Genomic DNA, 27,967 nt, shown 5'->3' with positions numbered 1-27,967 from the left:
TCCGTGTGCGATCCGAGTGGGTTGATCACCGAGATCCGTCGGTCCCAAATATCCCGTTACAACGGCAACGACCTGGCTAATTTTTCAACACGCAGCATACGAAGCCAATGAAGGAAAAGACACGAACGAACTGAAACATTTCAGAAATGGGGATGTTTATTTACAATGGGGAGGGGGGGGTGAGGGGAGCACATAAGGGCAGAGTTAAACCGAATATTAATAAATGCATGTACAGTATGTACAGGCAAAAAGCACTTATACAATTCACTACTTAGCTGACGGGCACCATGAACACACATACGAACACACCCAAAGAAGTGGTGGCTACAGCCTTTATTGAGACCTTCCGCTCGGAGGGATAGGACGAGCTGAAGACCAGGGTCTATCTCGGACCTGTCCACCTCGCGTGGTCTTTGCGTCGACCCGGGCACCAGCGAGAGGTGAGCCGAACCCAGACACCGGCGAGCAACCCTTGCGGTTATTGTGGGGGGATGGTGTCCCTCAAGCTCGCCCATTCGCCGACAGAGGCACGGCGCCCAACCCTTGCGGTCCTTGTCGGGGACTGGCGTCTCTCGAGCTCTTGATCGTGAGGAGGAGGAAGAAGAGGACTATGACGACGACCAAGACCAGCAGCCCAGGCTCCAGACCAGCCCATACCGATTGACTGACTCCCTTTTTATGCGCTCCGGCACGGCTCGACCCCTCCCCCACTCAGTGCGCAGAGAATCCGGGAGCAGAGGGTTGTTGTTGTTCTCTGCAGAGCCGTAGTAATCCGTTGCTGTCATTGCTGGTGGTGTCACAAATAAAAGGAAATCCTATCAAAAGTAACTCAGCGCATGAACATTTATTTACCCATTAGACAAGGGAAAGGAAACTATCTATAAAACACATACTTACCAATATAACTGATCTATAGGACCTGTATGTTGTGTGCTCATGCTTTCCAGATTCACAACAATATGGCCAAAAACGATACAGTACTGTATAGCATATTTCAAAAATGTATTGGGCCCGATATGTTCTCGTGGATCAGGCATGACGTGGCGGAGGTATGCGTTCTACTGAGTGCCCTTCTAGTTCCCTACTGCAAATGTCCGAATTGGTGATCAGCAGGGCAGAGACAATGTGTTCATGTGGCAGACGGCACTTGGTGCTAACAGGTGATGGGACTCGGTCTGTGCCCTGCAGCCTCGTCAAGCTAGGGGGTTTGATTTGCATTTTTTTTTAAACACCTCAAATTCATCTTTTGTTTCTGGTACCATACACATTATGAGGCTTTTGATATAAACAAACAGACCAAAATGTAAACATTTATTTTTGATAAAGCACGAATATACATTTCTACTCATGGAATGCAAGATATTTCTGTAAGAACAGGTAGACGTCGGACAATTGTTTGTGAAAATAGTTTGATTGCCATGTCATTTTATTTTCCACAATGGAGGGTGATATTGTGTGCAAAAGTGATAAATATATTTCATTTCAGTAAAAGAGGAATTGGGGGTGGTGGGGATTCAGCAAGTCAATCACATTTGTTTATACTGTGCTGCACACTGCACTGGACACCATCTATGAAAACACATTTGAGTACATTCCACCGAGTTAAAGTGACGTTCAGGTATTTAGGACAAGGCCTTCAAAAGGCAGACCCATTTTGCAAGCAATTTTCAGCAGGCACATCAGTTGAATCGTTTAAGTATCACATTTCAAAAATGTTTGTCGTTGGGAGAATCCATAATCTTCAAAGTTGCAGGAGCTGCATTGGAAAATGCAAAGCACAAACAAATGGACTCCTCCCTCCTCCCTCCGGCCAAAAAAGGACAACGCCCAACTCAAAAAAAAATATCTTATGTTTGAGTCAGTGACCTTCATCAGCAATTTTTCCACTCTGTGTTTCCTGGCAATTTTGATCAACATTTTGTACTGTATTGAAAAAACAAAAAAGTAACCGATGGTATCATGTTCAATTATGCAAACAGAGGTCAATTCCATGTTATCAAATAAAGTTTGACGATAAGACCATGAAGTCAGACCTCAATGTTGGATGATGCCATGCTTTAAAAATATTCCATATTTGATAAAATTAAAATCAAAGCAAGGTGCATTTCATGCAAAGTGGAAATTATCATTCCTCTGACCGACATACTTGTGTAACGTGTACCTTATTCAATGTACATCCTTTTTATTTTACTACAAACACATCTTAAACTTGATTGGCTCATATTCTACCAATTAAAGTGAATTGAAGTGAAAGACTGTATGATGCTGGCATTCGAATAATCTTGGTCTGAAAACAGACGAGAACTCAAATGAAGAACTCCCGAAACTGTAGGCTGAAAGATGTCAAAACCTTTTAATGAACTTCATAGGTCTGATAGGGGAGAGGTGGAACAAGGACATTGCAGTTGAATACCATCGTCATCCAATCTAGTCATAGCAAGGACGTGCCATGCTGCCACAGGTGAAAGGAAGTTGATAGCAATGTCCCAAATTAGTCAAGAACATGGATGAAAAGCTAAATCTTGTAACTGCCACTCTCAATTAATTGAAGAGAGTTTCATTATGCTTCCTCACTGTGCAAATGGCTCAATGCTTGTGGTGTGGTTTTCTATTAAAAAAATGACAAATATATGTAGATGATAAATAAAACGACTGGTTCTTTCATTTGTACAAGTTCAAGTTCAAATTAAGCAAGAGTGCATTTTCATGTTGGACAAAAACAAAACGTATTTTAGAATCATTAAGAGGAAATTTAAACAGCAGGAAACAAAGTAAGGTACAAGTTTTTCTCGACTCACCCGCACGTTGCCTCAGTCAATCACCTTGCATGATAGAAAGCTTTAGTAATTGTGGAACAGAGAAACAAGATTAAAAGGGATAGAGAGACGAGGAGTGAACAAGAGAGCAAGAAAAGATTGTTTTCCTGAGTTGACATAAACCTTTAAATATTGGAAAAAGGGGGATGGGGGGTTGGTTGAGATGGAATAACAGAGGAGGAGACTTTCCACAGACACCAGAAAAAAAAACAAAAGGAGGTAAAGATGAGTTATAAAACTTGGATTAAGGGTGAGGAGAGGGTCAAGCCAAAATGGAAATGTTCAATGCATAAGAACTTGTTTCCTCTTCATTCTTGGGTGAGACGGTTTGCAAACCACAATGGACTTTATCCTGTTTGATTGCAAGATTTACTGCAATATGTATAATCCATTATGTTAGAATGTATTTTGATTACTTTAAAATACCTGCTTTGTTTCTGTTCGATCTCAACTATGCTCAGTGCCAGATTCCAATTTGACCTCTAAAACGTCACCCACGTTGTGATAGCTGTCGTGCACATCAGACCCCTAATTTGCCTGCTCTCCTCCACATACGGTGTTTGATCAATCTCATGAGGTTACCAATTCTGGGTATGATCATCAAATTTAACGGGAATGTTGTGTGCACCATAGGAGTGAGACACGACCACTGTACTACTTTTGAGGATCTTTAACTTCCACCAACCACCAATCTGAGTGTTTATAATCGACCTGGGAATAGAACCTCGTCTTGACAGCTAAATAGGTAAATGCCCCAACTCTGCAATATACTGTGAAACACAAGAGGAAGACGTTATATTGTAAAAGTAGAAATTTTCACATGACATTAACGTTCGCGCTACAATAGCGAAGTGTGAATTTAACAACGTGTGGATACATTTGCCTTTTTCAAAGAAATTACAGTACCAGATCGCACAAAAACAAAAATGCTTGTGCCGTAGCCATAATTAGTGGTGCCGTAGCAAGTCGCAAGCAAAACACTTGGCCAGCACGTGAAGCATAGGTCTATGCGCTTCGCAACTACAGAACTTCGGTATCCACAATTCATTGTAAAATATGTAAGCACAGAATTTGAAGCCGATTTCAAAAGCGGACGAACTTCAATGTTTCCAGAAACCTGCGATCTTGGTTAAAGCAGGGCTCGATGCACCATCCATTCGTGCCCCTTTTTTATATTATTTCGTATGCAGCCTATGGTTGCTGGTTGCATCATTGCTGGGAGAGTGGGTGTGCCACTTATGCAGAGTTCCATGTTTCCAGTAAGCTGGCACTCATCTTGCCAACATCAGAAGGATGACAGGCTGAGTCAACACACCTGGTGTTGTTGACAATGGCATGACTCAAGACCCTAAGATCTTACGCCAAACACCTTAACCGTTAAGCCAACACCAGGCTTTCTGTGCTGCAAACGAGGAAACGTTGAAAGATGGGATGGGTGAAAGTCTCTTACCAGCTTGTGGTGACAGCAATTCTGAGACCGGAGATTGGAATGAATAAAAATATCAAAAGTACTGTACCCGGAAACCATGAATTTACTAATCTCTGCATTCCATCGAGTATTGATTTGAAGTGCTTTACTGTACTTTCAATCCATATTTCATTGGTTCCATACAGTAGTAGTAGTAGTAGTAGTAGTAGTAGTAGTAATTCCGTATGATGTACACCAAGTTCATACTTTAATTTATAATAAAATACATGTTGATGCCCGTTTCTTTTCAGTTCTGGTTCCACTGCAAGTTGTTTTCTCCCTTTGTAAACGTTCACTGGGCTTTCACATGATTAACATCGCCGAGCCCTGTGTCTTTGTGCCTGGTCCATGAAATAAAAAACTCGCAAACACGTTTTCATGGCGCTCAGCATGGAAATTTCCACTTCTACAGTACTGTACTCAGGCATTTCAAACAAGGGGTAAAGGTGTTGGAATCCAACTAAATGGGTAATGTCAACATGTAGAAAAGTCATCTCATCACAGTAAATTCTTAACCACCATTAAGTTTCACAACCAAAGGATGAAAGGAGCCAAAGCGACAGTTCGGACGAGAACCACTCTTCAACACGGGATTAGCTTTCCAATTTTTCCCTCGTCAATCCCAAAGTTTCATGCCATTGCAGTCTTCACAATACCTGTTACTTTAGTTACACCAATCAATCATAATTTTGCACCAGTGTTGTTTTAACAAAACAAACAAAAAAAAGGATAGAGAATATCAATCACATGTTGAATTTTCCCCAACACTGAAGTGCAGAGCAATATGGTATTCGTCTTTACAAAAAAAACAATGTTACTCAAATTATTTACACCAAAATCAAAATATATTCCTTAGTACAAATCCACGTAACCACACCACCCAGTGAGTCAACAGGTGAAGTCAGGCTGTCATCTGAGCCATGTGTGGATGTGAAGATCACCGTCACAAATGGATGTGTCAAATCAATTGAAGGTAGTTCAAGGCAGCGGAGATGTGCAATGGTAGAAACACGTACGCTGTGTAAACGCCCATAGCAAGCACCGCCACGAGGACAGTCGCTGTGGTTGCTGTTAAGGAGATCATTTAACGTGGAAATTGAGCATAAATCTTAAACATCTCACAAATGGGTTAGTACACATGCTTTAGCACAGTTAAAAATACCTGTGGAAACCAAACAACACTGCAACAAGAAAGAGAGCAATCAGAGATTGCTCTCATACGAGCCTCGACCAAGGTATACAAAAAAAAAAAAAAAAAAGAAGAGATTGCAGACCCTCACCAGGACTTCTTTTGAGTGGTATTTTTTATAGGTTTTAGGGTAAATCAAATAGGCTGCCAAGCATGTGACCTATATCATGTGTGAACCTTTTGTTCCTCATGGACAGGCGATCATACATGTAAAGTTTCACCTTGATTTGTTCAGCCACTTCAGAGAAATTTCTTTTTAACAATATGGCTGTCGAATCACTTGACCGATGACATAATGAATTTTTTTTTCCTGTAGACCATTTTATCCCAAGATGACCTTCAAAATTTTTGATACTGATCGGATGCGGCGTTCTACAGTACATATGCAATTATGATGTCATTAAAAAAAAACAATCAAACTCATTCCGCATGAGGAGTATTTGCTATTTGGCAAGTTTCAGTTTTTTCCTTGGCACAGTTTCAGAGATACAGAGGTGCAAAGTTTTCCGTTTTCCAACATGGCTGTCACACCAAGTGACCTATCACATCACAATTATCATTAAAACATTCTATAGTAGTCACTACCATGGTGAAAATATTTTCTCAATCCAACAAGTGGTTGTGGAGAAAAACCACGAAAATTCTGCACAGACAAACAAACAGAGCAAATGCAATACCCTCTCCTTTGGTGAAGGTAATAAGATAAGTAATTTGTGAACAAGCAACTGTGGATTGCTTCTGCAGTGGATGTTTCACTTGATTGGCCAACAACAACAAAAATAAATAAATAAATAAATAAAACAAGAAAGGGGCAACGCCATGCCCCACCGGCTGACAAAATAAAATAAAACGGGCAACGCCGCGCCCCACCGGCCCACAAAAAAACAATAAAACGGGCAATGCCGCGCCCCACAGGCCAACAAAATAAAACGGGCAACGCCGCGCCCCACCGGCCGACGAAATAAAATAAAACGGGTAACGCCACGCCCCACCAGCCGACAAATACAGGCAACGCTACGCCCCACCGGACGACAAAAAACGGGCAACGCCGCTCCCCACCGGCTGACAATAAAACAATAAAGTGGGCAACGCCGCGCCCCACCGGCAGACAACAAATGGGCAACGCCGCGCCCCACCGGCCGACAAAAAACGGGCAACGCCGCTCCCCACCAGCTGAGAAAATAAAATGGGTAACGCCGTGCCCCACCAGCCGACAAAAAACGGACAACGCCATGCCCCACCAGCCGACAAAAAACGGGCAACGCCGCTTCCCACTGGCCGACAAAAAATGGGCAACGCCGCTCCCCACAGGCCGACAAAAATCGGGCAACGCCACTCCCCACAGGCCGAAAAAACACGCAACGCCGCTCCCCACCGGCTGACAATAAAACGGGCAACGCCGCACCCACCGGCCAACAATAAAACGGCCAATGCTGCACCCCAACAACTGACAAAAAACAGTAAAACAGGCAATGCCATGTCCCACTGGCCGACTAAAAACAATAAAACAGGCAACGCCGGTCCTCACAGGCCGACAATTAAACGGGCAACGCCGCTCCCCACCGGCCAACAATAAAACGGGCAATGCCATGTCCCACTGGCTGACAAAAAAACAATAAAACGGGCAACGCCGCTCCACCCAGGCAGACAAAAAACGGGCAACGCCGCTCCCCACCGGTCGACACTAAAACGGGCAACGATGCTCCCCACCGGCCAACAAAAAACAATAAAACGGGCAACGCCATGTCCCACTGGCCGAGAAAAAACAATAAAACGAGCAACGCCGCGCCCTACCGGCCAACAAAAAAATGGGCAATGCTGCTCCCCACAGGCCGACAAAAAACGGGCAATGACGCTCCCAACACGCCGACATTAAAACGGGCAACGCCACTTCCCACAGGCCGACAAAAAACGGGCAACGCCGCTCCCCACAGGCCGACAAAAAACGGGCAACGCCGCTCCCCACAGACCGACAAAAAAGGGCAACGCTGCTCCCCACAGGCCGACAATAAAACGGGAAACGCCGCTCCGCACAGGCCGACAATAAAACAGGCAACTCCACGCCCCACCGGCCGACAATAAAATGGGCAACGCCGTGCCCCACCGGCCAACAATAAAATGGGCAACGCCGCTCCCCACAGGCCGGCAATAAAATGGGCAATGCCACGCCCCACAGGCAGACAATAAAACGGGCAATGCCGAGCCCCACCGGCCGACAATAAAATGGACAGCGGCGTTCCCCACAGGCCAACAATAAAACGGACAACGCCGCTCCTCACAGGCCGACAAAAAACGGGCAACACCGCGCCCCACCGGCTGACAAAAAGCAATAAAACACGCAACGCCGCGCCCCACCTGCCAACAATAAAAGGGGCAACCCCATGTCCAGGTCAGGTCAGGTATGGGAGCATGTGCCAGAACAGCACGTCACTGCGTCCACTTTCCGCCGGTACTCCAGGGGCCTCTGTCTGGCCATCCCCCAGGCAGATGCCAGGCCCATCCCCATCTCCTTGAGATGATGGTCAACCTGTTGCAACCATGAGGCACGTGGTCGACCCACTGGCCTCCTCCACTCATGAGACTCCCTCGCTGAGAGAATCTGGTGAGCAGGATCAGAGTCAGGAAAACGAGCCACATGTCCATATAGCCGCAACTGACGCTCACGGACTATGCAGGTAACAAATCTCATCCGAGTCTCTCTCAGCAACCGCTCGTTGGACACAAAATCCGACCAGCGATAGCCAAGGATTCTCCGAAGAGACCTGGTACCAAAGGAATTAAGTCTCCGTCTCAGATCCTTGGTCAGAGTCCAAGTCTCGCACCCATAGAGCAAGACTGGAAGTACCAAGGACCTGAAGACTCGGACTTTCGTCCTCCCGCACAGGTACCGGCAGCGCCACACCCCATGATCCAGTGAATCCATGACTCCCCAGGCCCGACCCAGACGTCTATTGACCTCTGACTCACAGCCAGCAGAGACATGAATATCACTGCCAAGGTAAGTGAATCTCTCCACGACCTCAACATCCTCACCACAAACAGACACAGACAGGACAGCAGCATCCAAGATGTCACCGAAAGCCTGGATCTTAGTTTTGACCCAAGAAACCCGTAATCCCAACGGCTCCGACTCCTCATTCAGCACCTCGAGGGCCCCCAAGAGGATGTCTAAAGTCTCCGCAAAGATGACTGCATCTGAGTGAGTGGGAGTGGCCATGTCCCACTGGCCGACAAAAAAATAAAACGGGCAGTGCCGCTCCCCACAGGCCAACAATAAAACGGGCAACGCCGCTCCCCACAGGCTGAGAATAAAACGGGCAACGCCGCGCCCCACCGGCCAAAATTAAAAGAGCCAACAAAAAACAATAAAACGGGCAACGCCATGTCCCACTGGATGACTAAAAACAATACAATGGGCAACGCCGCTGCCCACAGGCCGACAATAAAACGAGCAACGCCGCTCCCCACAGGCCGACAATAAAACGGGCAACGCCGCTCCCCACAGGCCGACAATAAAACGGGCAACGCCGCTCCCCACAGGCCGACAATAAAACGGGCAATGCCGCTCCCCACAGGCCGACAATAAAACGGGAAACGCCGCTACCCACAGGTCGACAAAAAACTGGCAACGCCGCTCCCCACAGGCTGACAAAAACGGGCAACGCCGCACCCCACTGGCTGACAAAAAACAATAAAACACGCAACGCCGAGCCCCACCCGCCAACAATTAAACTAGCAACGCCGCACCCCACCGGCTGACAAAAAACGGGCAACGCTGCTCCCAACCGGCTGACAATAAAATAAACCAATGTCACCCGCAGGGTGACCCGTATCTTGCCAAAAGGTGACTACGTGTGACTTCTTTAAGGTCACACTGAGGTGAACAGAGCTGCTATCCACCAGGAGCGACTCCTTGAGGAATATCTGCCTACGAGAGATTCCGATGAGAATCGTTCTACAAAGTAACCATGAAAAATATGCTTTTGCCTCATAACGTCACCAAATGACGTCATAATGTCTCAAGCTTGACATATCTAGAAAGCACTCATCGAGGTTTTAAATTTGAGGTAAACACGATATGGTTCCTAAAACTTGAAAATTTGACCATGGGATCAAATATGTTTGACCTGAGGGGCTAACCATGAAGGTCAAGGCCAATCGCCACCAAAAATTAATCAGCTGAGCGCCAGACCATGAACTATATTCCCATGAAGTTTGAAGACTATCAGATCAAAATTACTCAAAAAAATAAGGGTTTCGTCGACTCCCCTGATTTGCGACAAAGTGAGCTTGACCTTTGACCTTCAAATTTTTATTCGCTGAATGGGACCTCTATAGGCCTCTGATATGTGAAGTTACAAAAATTCCCAATGATAACTGTGCTCCGCAGAATTTTTGACACGTGATTGCAGACAAACAAACAAACAAACAAACAAACAAACAAACAAACAAAAAAAAAACATACAAGCTGACTAACATATCTTGCAAAACTTTGTTTTGGCAAGATAACAATAAAGTGGGCAACGCCGCGCCCCACCGGCAGACAATAAACGGGCAACGCCGCTCCCCACCAGCTGATAAAATAAAACGGGTAACGCCGTGCCGCACCGGCCGACAAAAAACGGGCAACGCCATGCCCCAACGGCCGACAAAAAACAATAAAATGGGTAACGCAGCGCCCTACCGGCCAACAAAAAAATGGGCAATGCTGCTCCCCACAGGCCGACAAAAAACGGGCAATGACACTCCCAACACGCCGACATGAAAACGGGCAACGCCACTTCCCACAGGCCGACAAAAAACGGGCAACGCCGCTCCCCACAGGCCGACAAAAAACGGGCAACGCCGCTCCCCACCGGTCGACACTAAAACGGGCAACGATGCTCCCCACCGGCCAACAAAAAACAATAAAACGGGCAACGCCATGTCCCACTGGCCGAGAAAAAACAATAAAACGAGCAACGCCGCGCCCTACCGGCCAACAAAAAAATGGGCAATGCTGCTCCCCACAGGCCGACAAAAAACGGGCAATGACGCTCCCAACACGCCGACATTAAAACGGGCAACGCCGCTTCCCACAGGCCAACAAAAAACGGGCAACGCCGCTCCCCACAGACCGACAAAAAAGGGCAACGCTGCTCCCCACAGGCCGACAATAAAACGGGAAACGCCGCTCCGCACAGGCCGACAATAAAACAGGCAACTCCACGCCCCACCGGCCGACAATAAAATGGGCAACGCCGTGCCCCACCGGCCAACAATAAAATGGGCAACGCCGCTCCCCACAGGCCGGCAATAAAACGGGCAACGCCACGCCCCCACAGGCAGACAATAAAACGGGCAATGCCGAGCCCCACCGGCCGACAATAAAATGGACAGCGGCGTTCCCCACAGGCCAACAATAAAACGGACAACGCCGCTCCTCACAGGCCGACAAAAAACGGGCAACACCGCGCCCCACCGGCTGACAAAAAGCAATAAAACACGCAACGCCGCGCCCCACCTGCCAACAATAAAAGGGGCAACCCCATGTCCAGGTCAGGTCAGGTATGGGAGCATGTGCCAGAACAGCACGTCACTGCGTCCACTTTCCGCCGGTACTCCAGGGGCCTCTGTCTGGCCATCCCCCAGGCAGATGCCAGGCCCATCCCCATCTCCTTGAGATGATGGTCAACCTGTTGCAACCATGAGGCACGTGGTCGACCCACTGGCCTCCTCCACTCATGAGACTCCCTCGCTGAGAGAATCTGGTGAGCAGGATCAGAGTCAGGAAAACGAGCCACATGTCCATATAGCCGCAACTGACGCTCACGGACTATGCAGGTAACAAATCTCATCCGAGTCTCTCTCAGCAACCGCTCGTTGGACACAAAATCCGACCAGCGATAGCCAAGGATTCTCCGAAGAGACCTGGTACCAAAGGAATTAAGTCTCCGTCTCAGATCCTTGGTCAGAGTCCAAGTCTCGCACCCATAGAGCAAGACTGGAAGTACCAAGGACCTGAAGACTCGGACTTTCGTCCTCCCGCACAGGTACCGGCAGCGCCACACCCCATGATCCAGTGAATCCATGACTCCCCAGGCCCGACCCAGACGTCTATTGACCTCTGACTCACAGCCAGCAGAGACATGAATATCACTGCCAAGGTAAGTGAATCTCTCCACGACCTCAACATCCTCACCACAAACAGACACAGACAGGACAGCAGCATCCAAGATGTCACCGAAAGCCTGGATCTTAGTTTTGACCCAAGAAACCCGTAATCCCAACGGCTCCGACTCCTCATTCAGCACCTCGAGGGCCCCCAAGAGGGTGTCTAAAGTCTCCGCAAAGATGACTGCATCTGAGTGAGTGGGAGTGGCCATGTCCCACTGGCCGACAAAAAAATAAAACGGGCAGTGCCGCTCCCCACAGGCCGACAATAAAAGGAGCAACGCCGCTCCCCACAGGCTGAGAATAACACGGGCAACGCCGCGCCCCACCGGCCAAAATTAAAAGAGCCAACAAAAAACAATAAAACGGGCAACGCCATGTCCCACTGGATGACTAAAAACAATACAATGGGCAACGCCGCTGCCCACAGGCCGACAATAAAACGAGCAACGCCGCTCCCCACAGGCCGACAATAAAACGGGCAACGCCGCTCCCCACAGGCCGACAATAAAACGGGCAACGCCGCTCCCCACAGGCCGACAATAAAACGGGCAATGCCGCTCCCCACAGGCCGACAATAAAACGGGAAACGCCGCTACCCACAGGTCGACAAAAAACTGGCAACGCCGCTCCCCACAGGCTGACAAAAACGGGCAACACCGCACCCCACTGGCTGACAAAAAACAATAAAACACGCAACGCCGAGCCCCACCCGCCAACAATTAAACTAGCAACGCCGCACCCCACCGGCTGACAAAAAACGGGCAACGCTGCTCCCAACCGGCTGACAATAAAATAAACCAATCTCACCCGCAGGGTGACCCGTATCTTACCAAAAGGTGACTACGTGTGACTTCTTTAAGGTCACACTGAGGTGAACAGAGCTGCTATCCACCAGGAGCGACTCCTTGAGGAATATCTGCCTACGAGAGATTCCGATGAGAATCGTTCTACAAAGTAACCATGAAAAATATGCTTTTGCCTCATAACGTCACCAAATGACGTCATAATGTCTCAAGCTTGACATATCTAGAAAGCACTCATCGAGGTTTTAAATTTGAGGTAAACACGATATGGTTCCTAAAACTTGAAAATTTGACCATGGGATCAAATATGTTTGACCTGAGGCGCTAACCATGAAGGTCAAGGCCAATCGCCACCAAAAATTAATCAGCTGAGCGACAGACCATGAACTATATTCCCATGAAGTTTGAAGACTATCAGATCAAAATTACTCAAAAAAATAAGGGTTTCGTCGACTCCCCTGATTTGCGACAAAGTGAGCTTGACCTTTGACCTTCAAATTTTTATTCGCTGAATGGGACCTCTATAGGCCTCTGATATGTGAAGTTACAAAAATTCCCAATGATAACTGTGCTCGGCAGAATTTTTGACACGTGATTGCAGACAAACAAACAAACAAACAAACAAACAAACAAAAAAACATACAAGCTGACTAACATATCTTGCAAAACTTTGTTTTGGCAAGATAACAATAAAGTGGGCAACGCCGCGCCCCACCGGCAGACAATAAACGGGCAACGCCGCTCCCCACCAGCTGATAAAATAAAACGGGTAACGCCGTGCTGCACCGGCCGACAAAAAACGGGCAACGCCATGCCCCAACGGCCGACAAAAAACAATAAAATGGGTAACGCAGCGCCCTACCGGCCAACAAAAAAATGGGCAATGCTGCTCCCCACAGGCCGACAAAAAACGGGCAATGACACTCCCAACACGCCGACATTAAAACGGGCAACGCCACTTCCCACAGGCCGACAAAAAACGGGCAACGCCGCTCCCCACAGGCCGACAAAAAACGGGCAACGCCGCTCCCCACTAAAACGGGCAACGATGCTCCCCACCGGCCAACAAAACAATAAAACGGGCAACGCCATGTCCCACTGGCCGAGAAAAAACAATAAAACGAGCAACGCCGCGCCCTACCAGGCCAACAAAAAATGGGCAATGCTGCTCCCCACAGGCCGACAAAAAACGGGAAATGACGCTCCCAACACGCCGACATTAAAACGGGCAACGCCGCTTCCCACAGGCCAACAAAAAACGGGCAACGCCGCTCCCCACAGGCCGACAAAAAACGGGCAACGCCGCTCCCCACAGACCGACAAAAAAGGGCAACGCTGCTCCCCACAGGCCGACAATATAACGGGAAACGCCGCTCCGCACAGGCCGACAATAAAACAGGCAACTCCACGCCCCACCGGCCGACAATAAAATGGGCAACGCCGTGCCCCACCGGCCAACAATAAAATGGGCAACGCCGCTCCCCACAGGCCGGCAATAAAACGGGCAACGCCACGCCCCACAGGCAGACAATAAAACGGGCAATGCCGAGCCCCACCGGCTGACAATAAAATGGACAGCGGCGTTCCCCACAGGCCAACAATAAAACGGACAACGCCGCTCCTCACAGGCCGACAAAAAACGGGCAACACCGCGCCCCACCGGCTGACAAAAAGCAATAAAACACGCAACGCCGCGCCCCACCTGCCAACAATAAAAGGGGCAACGCCATGTCCAGGTCAGGTCAGGTATGGGAGCATGTGCCAGAACAGCACGTCACTGTGTCCACTTTCCGCCGGTACTCCAGGGGCCTCTGTCTGGCCATCCCCCAGGCAGATGCCAGGCCCATCCCCATCTCCTTGAGATGATGGTCAACCTGTTGCAACCATGAGGCACGTGGTCGACCCACTGGCCTCCTCCACTCATGAGACTCCCTCGCTGAGAGAATCTGGTGAGCAGGATCAGAGTCAGGAAAACGAGCCACATGTCCATATAGCCGCAACTGACGCTCACGGACTATGCAGGTAACAAATCTCATCCGAGTCTCTCTCAGCAACCGCTCGTTGGACACAAAATCCGACCAGCGATAGCCAAGGATTCTCCGAAGAGACCTGGTACCAAAGGAATTAAGTCTCCGTCTCAGATCCTTGGTCAGAGTCCAAGTCTCGCACCCATAGAGCAAGACTGGAAGTACCAAGGACCTGAAGACTCGGACTTTCGTCCTCCCGCACAGGTACCGGCAGCGCCACACCCCATGATCCAGTGAATCCATGACTCCCCAGGCCCGACCCAGACGTCTATTGACCTCTGACTCACAGCCAGCAGAGACATGAATATCACTGCCAAGGTAAGTGAATCTCTCCACGACCTCAACATCCTCACTACAAACAGACACAGACAGGACAGCAGCATCCAAGATGTCACCGAAAGCCTGGATCTTAGTTTTGACCCAAGAAACCCGTAATCCCAACGGCTCCGACTCCTCATTCAGCACCTCGAGGGCCCCCAAGAGGGTGTCTAAAGTCTCCGCAAAGATGACTGCATCTGAGTGAGTGGGAGTGGCCATGTCCCACTGGCCGACAAAAAAATAAAACGGGCAGTGCCGCTCCCCACAGGCCGACAATAAAAGGAGCAACGCCGCTCCCCACAGGCTGAGAATAACACGGGCAACGCCGCGCCCCACCGGCCAAAATTAAAAGAGCCAACAAAAAACAATAAAACGGGCAACGCCATGTCCCACTGGATGACTAAAAACAATACAATGGGCAACGCCGCTGCCCACAGGCCGACAATAAAACGAGCAACGCCGCTCCCCACAGGCCGACAATAAAACGGGCAACGCCGCTCCCCACAGGCCGACAATAAAACGGGCAACGCCGCTCCCCACAGGCCGACAATAAAACGGGCAATGCCGCTCCCCACAGGCCGACAATAAAACGGGAAACGCCGCTACCCACAGGTCGACAAAAAACTGGCAACGCCGCTCCCCACAGGCTGACAAAAACGGGCAACGCCGCACCCCACTGGCTGACAAAAAACAATAAAACACGCAACGCCGAGCCCCACCCGCCAACAATTAAACTAGCAACGCCGCACCCCACCGGCTGACAAAAAACGGGCAACGCTGCTCCCAACCGGCTGACAATAAAATAAACCAATGTCACCCGCAGGGTGACCCGTATCTTGCCAAAAGGTGACTACGTGTGACTTCTTTAAGGTCACACTGAGGTGAACAGAGCTGCTATCCACCAGGAGCGACTCCTTGAGGAATATCTGCCTACGAGAGATTCCGATGAGAATCGTTCTACAAAGTAACCATGAAAAATATGCTTTTGCCTCATAACGTCACCAAATGACGTCATAATGTCTCAAGCTTGACATATCTAGAAAGCACTCATCGAGGTTTTAAATTTGAGGTAAACACGATATGGTTCCTAAAACTTGAAAATTTGACCATGGGATCAAATATGTTTGACCTGAGGCGCTAACCATGAAGGTCAAGGCCAATCGCCACCAAAAATTAATCAGCTGAGCGCCAGACCATGAACTATATTCCCATGAAGTTTGAAGACTATCAGATCAAAATTACTCAAAAAAATAAGGGTTTCGTCGACTCCCCTGATTTGCGACAAAGTGAGCTTGACCTTTGACCTTCAAATTTTTATTCGCTGAATGGGACCTCTATAGGCCTCTGATATGTGAAGTTACAAAAATTTCCAATGATAACTGTGCTCTGCAGAATTTTTGACACGTGATTGCAGACAAACAAACAAACAAACAAACAAACAAACAAACAAAAAAAAAACATACAAGCTGACTAACATATCTTGCAAAACTTTGTTTTGGCAAGATAACAATAAAGTGGGCAACGCCGCGCCCCACCGGCAGACAATAAACGGGCAACGCCGCTCCCCACCAGCTGATAAAATAAAACGGGTAACGCCGTGCCGCACCGGCCGACAAAAAACGGGCAACGCCATGCCCCAACGGCCGACAAAAAACAATAAAATGGGTAACGCCGCACCCCACAGGCCGACAAAAAACAGACAACGCTGCTCCCCACAGGCCGACAAAAATCGGGCAACGCCGCTCCCCACAGGCCAACAACAAAAAGGGCAACGCCGCATCCCACCGGCCAACAATAAAACGGCCAATGCCGCACCCCACCGGCTGACAAAAAACAATAAAACAGGCAACGCCATGTCCCACTTGCCGACGAAAAACAATAAAACGAGCAACGCTGCTCCCCACAGGCCGACAAAAATCGGGCAACGCCGCTCCCCACAGGCCAACAACAAAAAGGGCAACGCCGCATCCCACCGGCCAACAATAAAACGGCCAATGCCGCACCCCACCGGCTGACAAAAAACAATAAAACAGGCAACGCCATGTCCCACTTGCCGACGAAAAACAATAAAACGAGCAACGCCGCACCCCACCGGCCGACAATAAAACGGGCAACGCCGCTCCCTACGGGCAGACAAAAAACGGGAAACGCCGCTCCCCAACGGCCGACAATAAAACGCGCAACGCCGCGCCCCACCGGCCAACAATAAAACGGCCAACACAAAACAATAAAACGGGCAATGGCATGTCCCACTGGCCGACTAAAAACAATAAAACGAGCAACGCCGCGCCCCACCGGCCAACAAAAAACGGGCAACGCTGCTCCCCACAGGCCAACAATAAAACGGGCAACGCCATGTCCCACTGGCTGACAAAAAACAATAAAACGGGCAACGCCGCTCCCCACAGGCAGACAAAAAACGGGCAACGCCGCTCCCCACCGGCCGACAATAAAATGGGCAACGCTGCTCCCCACAGGCCGGCAATAAAACGGGCAACGCCGCGCCCCACCGGCCGACAATAAAACGGGCAACGCCGCGCCCCACCGGCCGACAATAAAAATGGCAACGCCGCTCCCCACAGGCCAACAATAAAACGGGCAACGCCACGCCCCACAGGCCGATAATAAAACGGGCAACGCCGCTTCCCACAGGCCGACAATAAAATGGGCAACGCCGCTCCCCACAGGCCGACAATAAAACGGGAAACGCCGCGCCCCACCGGCCGACAATAAAACGGGCAACGCCGCGCCCCACTGGCCGAAAATAAAACGGACAACGCCGCGCCCCACTGGCCGACAATAAAACGGGCAACGCCGCGCCCCACTGGCCGACAATAAAACGGGCAACGCCGCGCCCCACAGGCCGACAATAAAATGGGCAACGCCGTGCCCCACTGGCCGACAATAAAATGGGCAACGCCACGCCCCACAGGCTGACAAAAACGGGCAACGCCGTGCCCCACTGGCTGACAAAAAACAATAAAACGGGCAACGCCGTGCCCCACCCGCCAACAATAAAACGCCACACCCCACCGGCCGACAATAAAACGGGCAACGCCATGTCCCACTGGCCGACAAAAAACAATAAAATGGGTAACGCCACTCCCCACAGGTCGACAAAAAACGGGCAACACCCTCCCCACCGGCCGACAATAAAACGGGCAACGCCGCACCCCACCGGCCAACAATAAAAGGGCCAACGCCGCACCCCACCGGCTGACAGAAAACAATCAAACGGGCAACGCTATGTCCCACTGGCCGACTAAAAACAATACAACAAGCAACGCCGCGCCCCACCGGCCAACAAAAAACAGGCAATGCCGCGCCCCACCTGCAGACAATAAAACGGGCAACGCCACGCCCAACCGGCCGACAACAAAATGGGCAACGCCGCTCCCCACCAGCTGACAATAAAACGGGCAATGCCACGCCCCACCGGCCGACAAGAAAATGGGTAACGCCACGCCCCACCGGCCGACAATAAAATGGGTAACGCCACGCCCCACCGGCTGACAATAAAACGGGCAATGCCACGCCCCACAATAAAATGGGCAACGCCACGCCCCACCGGCCGACAAGAAAATGGGTAATGCCACGCCCCACCGGCCGACAATAAAATGGGTAACGCCACGCCCCACCGGCTGACAATAAAACGGGCAATGCCACGCCCCACAATAAAATGGGCAACGCCACGCCCCACCGGCCGACAAGAAAATGGGTAACGCCACGCCCCACCGGCCGACAATAAAATGGGTAACGCCACGCCCCACCGGCTGACAATAAAACGGGCAACGCCACGCCCCACAATAAAATGGGCAACGCCACGCCCCACCGGCTGACAATAAAATGGGCAACACCACGCCCAACGGCCAACAATAAAATGGGTAACGCCACGCCCCCACCGGCTGACAATAAAACGGGCAACGCCACGCCCCACAATAAAATGGGCAACGCCACGCCCCACCGGCCGACAATAAAATGGGTAACGCCGCGCCCCACCGGCCGACAATAAAATGGGCAACACCGCTCGCCACCGGCCGACAAAAAACGGGCAACGCCGCTCCCCACTGGCTGACAAAAAACAATAAAATGAGCAATGCCATGCCCCACCTGCCGACAAAAAATGGGCAACGTCGCGCCCCACCGGCCGACAAAAAACGGGCAACGCCGCACCCCACCGGCTGACAACGCTTCACCCCCAATGGCAGACATTCAAGTTAACGCTTCACCCCATTGGGGATATTACATGATAACGCTTCACCCCATTGGCGGACAATACACGTTAACGCTTCATCCCATTGGCGGGCATTACAAGTTAACGCTTCACCCCATTGGCGGACAATACAAGTTAACGCTTCACCCCATTGCCGGACAATACACGTTAACGCTTCACCCCATTGGCGGACAATACACGTTAATGCTTCACCCCATTGGCGGACAATACACATTAACGCTTCACCCCATTGGTGGACAAGACAAAACGCTTCACCCCATTGGCGGACAATACAAGTTAATGCTTCACCCCATTGGTGGACAAGACAAAACGCTTCACCCCATTGCCGGACAATAAAAGTTAACGCTTCACCCCATTGCCGGACAATAAACGCAAACGCTTCACCCCATTGCCGGACAATAAACGCAAACGCTTCACCCCATTGGTGGACAAGACAAAACGCTTCACCCCATTGGCGGACAATACAAGTTAACGCTTCACCCCATTGCCGGACAATAAACGTTAACGCTTCACCCCAATGGCGGACAATACACGTTAACGCTTCACCCTAATTGGCGGACAAGACAAAACACTTCACCCCATTGGCGGACAATACAAGTTAACGCTTCACCCCATTGCCGGACAATACACGTTAACGCTTCACCCCATTGGCGGACAATACACGTTAACGCTTCACCCCATTGGCGGACAATACACATTAACGCTTCACCCCATTGGTGGACAAGACAAAACGCTTCACCCCATTGGCGGACAATACAAGTTAACGCTTCACCCCATTGGTGGACAAGACAAAACGCTTCACCCCATTGCCGGACAATAAAAGTTAACGCTTCACCCCATTGCCGGACAATAAACGCAAACGCTTCACCCCATTGGTGGACAAGACAAAACGCTTCACCCCATTGGCGGACAATACAAGTTAACGCTTCACCCCATTGCCGGACAATAAACGTTAACGCTTCACCCCAATGGCGGACAATACACGTTAACGCTTCACCCTAATTGGCGGACAAGACAAAACACTTCACCCCAATGGCGGACAATACAAGTTAACGCTTCACCCCATTGCCGGACAATACACGTTAACATTTCACCCCATTGGCGGACAAGACAACACGCTTCAGCCTAATTGGCAGACAAGACAAAACACTTCACCCTAATTGGCGGACATTACAAGTTAACGCTTCACCCCATTGCCGGACAATACAGGTTAACGCTTCACCCTAATTGGCGGACAAGACAAAACACTTCACCCTCATTGGCGGACAAGACAAAACACTTCACCCTAATTGGCGGACAAGACAAAACACTTCACCCTAATTGGCGGACATTACAAGGCGCACCACCCCCCCCCCCCCAAAACAAGTGACGCTTCACCCCATTGATGACACGAACAAGCATATTACTGGATTGCCATTGTCAAAACTGCACGAAAACGAAACCAATTCAACGTGAAACTTGTGTCATGGCAACAGGTCGACAATGCACAAAGCGATTGTTTATCGAGACGTCAATGGTCATTAATATATCGATAACAATTACGTCATGAACAAGGCCGTCAACTGTGACTTCCAACCTGCTGAATTCACCTCAACAACCGCATCAGCATTGCGATGGGAAAACAAAACACAGGAAAAGAGTGAAAGGGATAGGATACTAAAAGCCATGCGTTCCCACGGTTCCAGCATGTAGAGGGCCGTGAGCAGCAGGTACTGCAAGTAGTAATGGCAGATGATCTCCTGCGTCCGTCGGAGCACCATCTTTCCCTCCGTAGATGTGTGGAACTTGTCTGCTCGACCTGTGGAAATGGAACACGAAGGAACCGCCGGTGACACGACAGCAGGGCAGCGCACCGGAACGTGACGTAATGAGTGGGCGTGGCATGGTCGCAGAGAGAGCGCACGTGACGCATGAGTGGGCGTGGCATGGTCTCAGAGAGAGCGCACGTGACGCATGAGTGGGCGTGGCATGATCGCAGAGAGCGCGCACGTGACCGCAACAGCTCCCCAATGAAGCCGAAAATATATTAATTGCATTTTATTAATTACATTTCATTCTTTTTTTTAATTGCTTTTATTTCATTTTCAGTCAAACATATTTCAGACTTTACAAAGGATCAAATGGTGGACGTAACACTTGATTAAAAAAGATAAAGTACCGGATGTGCTTCAGTATATCACTCAACATCAAATAGTAAATAACTATTCATAGTTATGCCTGGTGTTGGCTTAATGGTTAAGGTAGTGGGCTTGGGATCCTAGGGTCCTGAGTTCAAATCCCGCTCAGCTGTTGAATTAACACCAGGTGGGGTTGACTCTGCCTGTCTTCCTTCCGAGGTCGGCAAAATGAATGCCAGCATGCTGGTATACTGTGTCGGAGTGGCGACCCGTCCAGGATTGTTCCCAATAGCCAAGGAGACTGCTTCGGCGGCACCAACGCTCTGCACAGAGTATGGTCCTAATGGATGGATACATAGTTCGATGACGTGTAAACAAAGTCTGAGAGGTAACAGCACGAGTATTTATGTTTATCCTGTGATGGATTCCACTTTAGGGCAGCACCATGTTTCGCTTGGTTAATGGTAGCCATGACGGTATAGTTAATGGCAGTAACAATCGTTTTAATAATAACTTGAGTCCCCTTGCGAGGAACTTCGACGCAGAAGGAGGTCAATTACGTCCATTAAGTCTGCGCGATGGTTACGAACGGGTTGTTGTCCGTGCAAAAAAAACAAAGTTTGCAGAATTATTGCGCATGATTATTCCCAATATCAATATGTATATGTTTTGATTCGTTGGTATGTTATTTTTTTCACATAAGTGAGTTTACAATAAAAACACATTTCGTCTGTTACATATCGTCAGTGAATATTACATAGTCGGTAATAATGTAAGTTTCTAATATCAACAAATAAAAAAAAAAAAACGGTTTATCATGAGTGCAGCAAAAAGGAACTAAAGGGAACCATCCGAGCAAATATTATCATGCGAGACACCTTAATGAATACAATGACCTTACGTATCATTTTGATGAATTAAATAAGTTAGATTTTGTTAATTTCGTAAAACTGAACGATAGCTCGAGACATTTTGCAACATTTGTGGAATAAAGCAAACGGAAACCAAAATATTCACAATCGCCATTTTTATAGTTCGCACTGAAGGTTAATTGTGGTAAATGTTAAGGATTTGCGAGAAAAGGTGATTTGTACATCCAGCGGTAGCAAAAGAGACGAAAGTTTACTTTTGTGAGGAAGGGCGGGTTGCTGAAACTGACGGGGCAGTTTGACGACCCACAATGCTTTGGGGCAGTATGGAGTGAGGAAGCAGTAAATGAGAAGGTGATCCAGTCACAGGTCGCCTCGACACATTGAGGAGCAGCGGAGACGCATCGAAAGGGAAGGATAAAGTGTGCGGAGCAATTCATAGAGAAGGAAACAAGGAGACGAGTTCTGGTTGGTGGTGGAGAGCGCGAAGCCGGGATTGACCATGGAATCCTCCAGTGGTCTCCCGGGATTCTCTCCTGGACTGACGAACCAGCAGGTGAGGTCTCCCTCAGCGTTTCCTGTATCTATTCGAACTTGTCACTCTCTCGAGTCCGAATCTGGCACATGGCTTTTCAGATTCCCGCCATTTTTACTTTAACACTGACATTCATCATTTGCTTTGATGACATTCGTTTGACCTGGAGAAGATCCCCGATTTAGGAATCCTCACAATGGAGTGTGGACAATTCCCAAAGTGAAGAATGCGAGCCTGACCTGGATAAAAGGTTCCTTGGCCACAGCTGCTGTTCACTAATTTGACCCAAGGTGCTGCCAACCCCTTTGGGGCAAGGTTCTGCCGACCCTTTTGACCCGAGGTGCTGCCGACCCCTTTGACCCAAGGTGCTGCCGACCCCTTTGACCCAAGGTGCTGCCGACCCCTTTGACCCAAGGTGCTGCCGACCCCTTTGACCCAAGGTGCTGCCGACCCCTTTGACCCAAGGTGCTGCCGACCCCTTTGGGGAGAGGTGCTGCCGACCCCTTTGACCCAAGGTGCTGCCGACCCCTTTGGGACAAGGTGCTGCCGACCCCTTTGGGGCGACGTGCTGCCGACCCCTTTGGGACGAGGTGCTGCCGACCCCTTTGGGGCGACGTGCTGCCGACCCCTTTGGGCCGAGGTGCTGCCGACCCCTTTGGGCCGAGGTGCTGCCGACCCCTTTGGGCCGAGGTGCTGCCGACCCCTTTGGGCCGAGGTGCTGCCGACCCCTTTGGGCCGAGGTGCTGCCGACCCCTTTGGGCCGAGGTGCTGCCGACCCCTTTGGGCCGAGGTGCTGCCGACCCCTTTGGGCCGAGGTGCTGCCGACCCCTTTGGGCCGAGGTGCTGCCGACCCCTTTGGGCCGAGGTGCTGCCGACCCCTTTGGGCCGAGGTGCTGCCGACCCCTTTGGGCCGAGGTGCTGCCGACCCCTTTGGGCCGAGGTGCTGCCGACCCCTTTGGGCCGAGGTGCTGCCGACCCCTTTGGGCCGAGGTGCTGCCGACCCCTTTGGGCCGAGGTGCTGCCGACCCCTTTGGGCCGAGGTGCTGCCGACCCCTTTGGGCCGAGGTGCTGCCGACCCCTTTGGGGCGAGGTTCTGCCGACCCCTTTGACCCAAGGTGCTGCCGACCCCTTTGGGACGAGGTGCTGCCGACCCCTTTGGGCCGAGGTGCTGCCGACCCCTTTGGGCCGAGGTGCTGCCGACCCCTTTGGGGCGAGGTTCTGCCGACCCCTTTGACCCAAGGTGCTGCCGACCCCTTTGGGACGAGGTGCTGCCGACCCCTTTGGGCCGAGGTGCTGCCGACCCCTTTGGGCCGAGGTGCTGCCGACCCCTTTGGGCCGAGGTGCTGCCGACCCCTTTGGGCCGAGGTGCTGCCGACCCCTTTGGGCCGAGGTGCTGCCGACCCCTTTGGGCCGAGGTGCTGCCGACCCCTTTGGGCCGAGGTGCTGCCGACCCCTTTGGGCTGAGGTGTTGTTGATCTCTTTGGGGCAGTATTATATATATATATATATATATATATATATATATATATATATATATATATATATATATATATATATATATATATATATATATATATATATATATATATATATATATATCTTCTTATTCTTCTTTCGGCTTCTCCCGTTAGGGGTCACCACAGCGGATCAACCATCTCCATTTTGCTCTATCCTCCACATCTTCCATTGACACTCCAACCACCCGCATGTCTGCCCTCACCACATCCATGAACCTCCTCTTTGGCCTTCCTCTTCTCCTCCTACCTGGCGGCTCCATCCTCAGCATCCTTCTCCCGATATACGCTGCTTCCCTCCTGTGCACATGTCCAAGCGATCTCAATCTCGCATCTCTCACTTTGTCTCCAAACCGTCCTACCTGCGCGCTACCTCCAATATACTCATTCCTTATCCTGACCATCCTCGTCACTCCCAACGAGAATCGCAGCATCTTTAACTCTGCCACCTCCAGCTCCGCTTCCTGTCTTTTTGTTAGTGCCACCACCTCCAAACCATACAACATAGCTGGTCTCACTACCGTCTTGTATACTTTCCCCTTCACTCTTGCAGCTACCCTTCTGTCACAAATCACTCCTACAACTCTTCTCCACCCACTCCATCCTGCCTGCACTCTCTTTTTCACTTCTCTCCCACACTCTCCGTTACTTTGGACAGTTGATCCCAAGTATTTAAACCCATCCACCTTCCCCACCTCAACTCCTTGCAACCGCACCATACCACCACCCTCCCTCTCATTTACGCACATGTACTCCGTCTTACTCATACTGACTATCATTCCCCTTCTCTCCAGTGCATACCTCCACCTCTCGAGGCTTGCCTCAGCCTGCTCCTGACTCTCCATACAGATCATGATGTCATCCATGAACATCATAGTCCATGGAGACTCCAGTCTGATCTCGTCCGTCAACCTGTCCATCACCATTGCAAACAGGAAAGGGCTGAGAGTCGATCATTGGTGCAATCCCACTTTTACCTTAAACCGGTCCGTCATTCCAACCGCACACCTCACCGCTGTCACACTGTCCTCATACATATCCTGCACGATCCTCACTTCTCCACCACTTGCAACTTCCTCATACAATGCCACAACTCCTCTCTTGGCACCCTATCATAAGCTTTCTCTAAATCCACAAACACACAATGTAACTCCTTCTGGCCTTCCCTATACTTCTCCATCAACATTCTCAAAGCAAACATCGCATCAGTGGTGCTCCTTCCTGGCATAAACCCATATTGCTGCTCACTAATCGTAACCTCTCCTCTCAACCTAGCTTCCACTACAATTTCCCACAACTTCATGGTGTGGGTTAACAACTTAATCCCTCTGTAATTTCCACAGCTCTGCACATCACCCTTGTTCTTGAAAATCGGAACCAGTACACTTAATCTCCACTCCTCCGGCATCCTCTCACTTTCTAAGATTTTATTAAACAATCTGGTTAACAACCCCACTGCCATCTCTCCGAAGCACTTCCATGCCTCCACTGGTATATCATCTGGGCCAACCGCCTTTCCACTTTTCATCCTCTTCATAGCAGTCCTCACTTCATCCTTACTGATCCACCCCACTTCCAGATTCACTATCTCCACCTCTTCCAACCTTCTCTCTCTCTCATTTTCTTCATTCATCAGCTCCTCAAAGTACTCCATCCACCTTCTCAACACACTCTCCTCGCTCGTCAGCACATTCCCATTTGCGTTCTTTATCACCCTCACCTGCAGCACATCCTTCCCAGCTCGGTCCCTCTGTCTTGCCAATCGGTAATTCTTTTCCCCTTCTTTTGGATCCAACTTCTCATACAGCTCGCCATATGCCTTTTCCTTCGCCTTTGCCACCTCTCTCTTTGCCTTTCGCCGCCACTCCTTGTCCTCCTGCCGACTTTCTTCATCTCTCTGACTATCCCACTTCTTTTTCGCCAACCCCTTCTTCCTTATACTTTCCTGTATTCGACCACCTGATTCCACCACCAAGTCTCCTTATCTTTCTTCCTCTGTCCAGATGTCACACCAAGTACCTTCCTAGCTATCTCCCTCACCACTTCAGCTGTTGTTTCCCAATCATCCCACCCATCTTTACCACCATCCAACACCTGTCTCGCCTCCTCCCGAAATTCCACGCAACAATCTTCCTGCTTCAGCTTCCACCATCTGGTCCTTGGTTCAGCCCTCACCCTCTTCTCCAACCTCACCTCCAAAGTCATCCAACAGACCACCAATCGATCCTGTCAAGCTACACTGTCCCCTGCTACCACCTTACAGTCACTAATCTCTTTCAGGTTGCATCTCCTACTTAAGATGTAATCCACCTGTGTGCACTTTCCTCCACTCTTGTATGTCACCCTGTGTTCCTCCTTCTTCTTGAAATATGTATTTACCACTGCCATTTCCATTCTTTTTGCAAACTCTACCACCATTTGCCCTTCCACATTTCTCTTGTTGAGACCGTACCTCCCCATCACCTCCTCATCCTCTTTATTCCCTTCCCCAACATGTCCATTGAAATCTGCTCCAATCACCACTCTTTCATCATTGGATACACTCTCCACCATTTCATCTAACTCACTCCAGAAATCTTCTTTATATTCCATCTCACACCCCATATGTGGGGCATATGCACTGATGACATTCATCATCACCCCTTCAATTTCCACCTTCACACTCATCACTCCGTTCGACACTCTCCTCACCTCCAATACCCTCTTGACATAATCTTCCTTCAGGATTACCCCGACACCATTTCTCCTCCCATCCACACCATGGTAGAACAGTTTGAAACCATCTCCAATGCTCCGAGCCTTACACCCCATCCACTTGGGCTCTTGTACACACAGTAAGTACACCTTTCTTCTCTCCATCATATCAGCCAACTCTCGCCCTTTACCAGTCATAGTCCCAACATTCAGAGTTCCAACTCTCACCTCCACAATTCTACCCTTCCCCCTCTCCCACTGCCTCCGGACTCGCCTTCCCCGTCTCCTTCTCCTAATTCGCCCAGCAGTAGCACAATTTCCACCGGTACCCTGCTGACACACGGTACCCGTGGCGGTCGTTAGTAACCCAGGCCTCGACCGATCCGGTATGGAAATTCGTTTTGTTGTCAGCATAATGATTTGGCATAGGTTTTTACGCCGGATGCCCTTCCTGACATGCCCTTCCTGACGCAACCCTGGTCGCCTCTTACCACACACAGGGATACGGTACACCTATTCTAACCGGGGCATACACCGGACTCAGTACACTAGTACTCATTTCGCCGATCTCGGAAGGATGGCAGGCTGAGGAAACCCCCTGGTGTGTATACGACCGAGTATATACAGTGGGGAGAACAAGTATTTGATACACTGCCGATTTTGCAGGTTTTCCCACTGACAAAGCACGTCGAGGTCTGTAATTTTTATCATAGGTACACTTCAACTATGAAAGACGGAATCCAAAACAAAAATCCTGAAAATCACATTGTATGATTTTAAATAATTAATTTGCATTTAATTGCATGAAATAAGTATTTGATCACCGACCAACCAGTAAGAATTCCGGCTTTCACAGACCTGTTAGTTTTGTCTTAAAGATGCCCTCCCATTCTCCACTCATTACCTGAATTAACTGCACCTGTTTGAACTCGTTATCTGCATAAAAGACAGCTGTCCACACTCAATCAATCAGACTCCAACCTCTCCACAATGGGCAAGACCAGAGAGCTGTCGAAGGACATCACGGACAAAATTGTCGACTTGCACAAGGCAAGCAAGCTTGGTCGGCAAGGACAATCGGCAAGCAGCTTGGTGAGAAGGCAACAACTGTTGGTGCAATTATTAGAAAATGGAAGAAGTTCAAGATAACAGTCCATCTCCCTCGGTCTGGGGCTCCATGCAAGATCTCACCTTGTAGAGCCTCAATGATCATGAGAAAGGTGAGGG

At 49.7% G+C, this 27,967-nt stretch overlaps 3 protein-coding genes across 6 annotated transcripts in view; 1 reads left to right on the top strand and 2 right to left on the bottom strand.

Moving 5' to 3' along the window:
• Nucleotides 1-132: 132 nt before the first annotated feature.
• Nucleotides 133-20,898, bottom strand: SPTSSA (serine palmitoyltransferase small subunit A). Of its 3 annotated transcripts, none has more exons than XM_085889650.1 (3): nucleotides 20,669-20,898; nucleotides 5,226-5,343; nucleotides 133-787 (listed from the first exon to the last, which is right to left on the bottom strand). In XM_085889650.1, exons 1-2 carry the CDS (start codon nucleotides 20,769-20,771, stop codon nucleotides 5,243-5,245), a joined length of 204 nt encoding a protein of 67 aa, XP_085745776.1. In that variant the 5' UTR covers nucleotides 20,772-20,898; the 3' UTR covers nucleotides 133-787; nucleotides 5,226-5,242. The 3 variants fall into 3 exon arrangements, with proteins under 3 accessions (XP_085745776.1, XP_085745775.1, XP_085745774.1); XM_085889649.1 differs by lacking the exon at nucleotides 133-787 and adding an exon at nucleotides 1,298-1,923 and having other exon boundaries at nucleotides 20,669-20,896; XM_085889648.1 differs by lacking the exon at nucleotides 133-787 and having other exon boundaries at nucleotides 1,298-5,343; nucleotides 20,669-20,893.
• On the bottom strand, nucleotides 17,541-20,661 carry LOC147023820 (uncharacterized). Its single transcript, XM_085889647.1, has 2 exons — nucleotides 18,922-20,661; nucleotides 17,541-18,887 (listed from the first exon to the last, which is right to left on the bottom strand). Exons 1-2 carry the CDS (start codon nucleotides 18,987-18,989, stop codon nucleotides 18,008-18,010), a joined length of 948 nt encoding a protein of 315 aa, XP_085745773.1. The 5' UTR covers nucleotides 18,990-20,661; the 3' UTR covers nucleotides 17,541-18,007.
• A 1,263-nt stretch (nucleotides 20,899-22,161) lies between the features above and the next one.
• LOC147023818 (TATA-box-binding protein-like) overlaps nucleotides 22,162-27,967 on the top strand; it is a 77,484-nt gene continuing 71,678 nt past the window's right edge. The window contains exon 1 of one of the 2 annotated variants that reach the window (XM_085889645.1): nucleotides 22,162-22,553. Coding sequence is in view for 1 of the 2 variants with exons in the window: in XM_085889646.1 (XP_085745772.1) it covers nucleotides 22,500-22,553 (54 nt within the window). In the remaining variant the exon portion in view is untranslated. The remainder of the gene's footprint in view (nucleotides 22,554-27,967) is intronic. The other variant, XM_085889646.1, reaches the window with a different exon arrangement.

Source organism: Eptatretus burgeri, chromosome 7 (assembly GCF_056783735.1).
Source record: "Eptatretus burgeri isolate ZD-2024b chromosome 7, Ebu_testis_v1, whole genome shotgun sequence".
NCBI lineage: Eukaryota > Metazoa > Chordata > Myxini > Myxiniformes > Myxinidae > Eptatretus > Eptatretus burgeri.
The sequence above is the reverse complement of the archived record's forward strand: the minus strand, read 5'-3'. Positions and strand labels throughout refer to the sequence as shown.

What these genes read in the sequence shown, in the direction of transcription:
- LOC147023820 (XM_085889647.1), bottom strand. Translation starts at nt 18,989, where the DNA reads ATGTCTGCCATTGGGGGTGAAGCGTTGTCAGCCGGTGGGGTGCGGCGT. An exon ending in TGCCCGTTTTTTGTCGGCCG is followed by an intron (nt 18,888 to 18,921) that starts GTGGGGCGCGAC and finishes TTTTGTCGGCAG; the next exon opens with GTGGGGCATGGCATTGCTCA.
- SPTSSA (XM_085889650.1), bottom strand. Translation starts at nt 20,771, where the DNA reads ATGGTGCTCCGACGGACGCAGGAGATCATCTGCCATTACTACTTGCAG. An exon ending in GTGGGAACGCATGGCTTTTA is followed by an intron (nt 5,344 to 20,668) that starts GTATCCTATCCC and finishes CAGCAACCACAG; the next exon opens with CGACTGTCCTCGTGGCGGTG.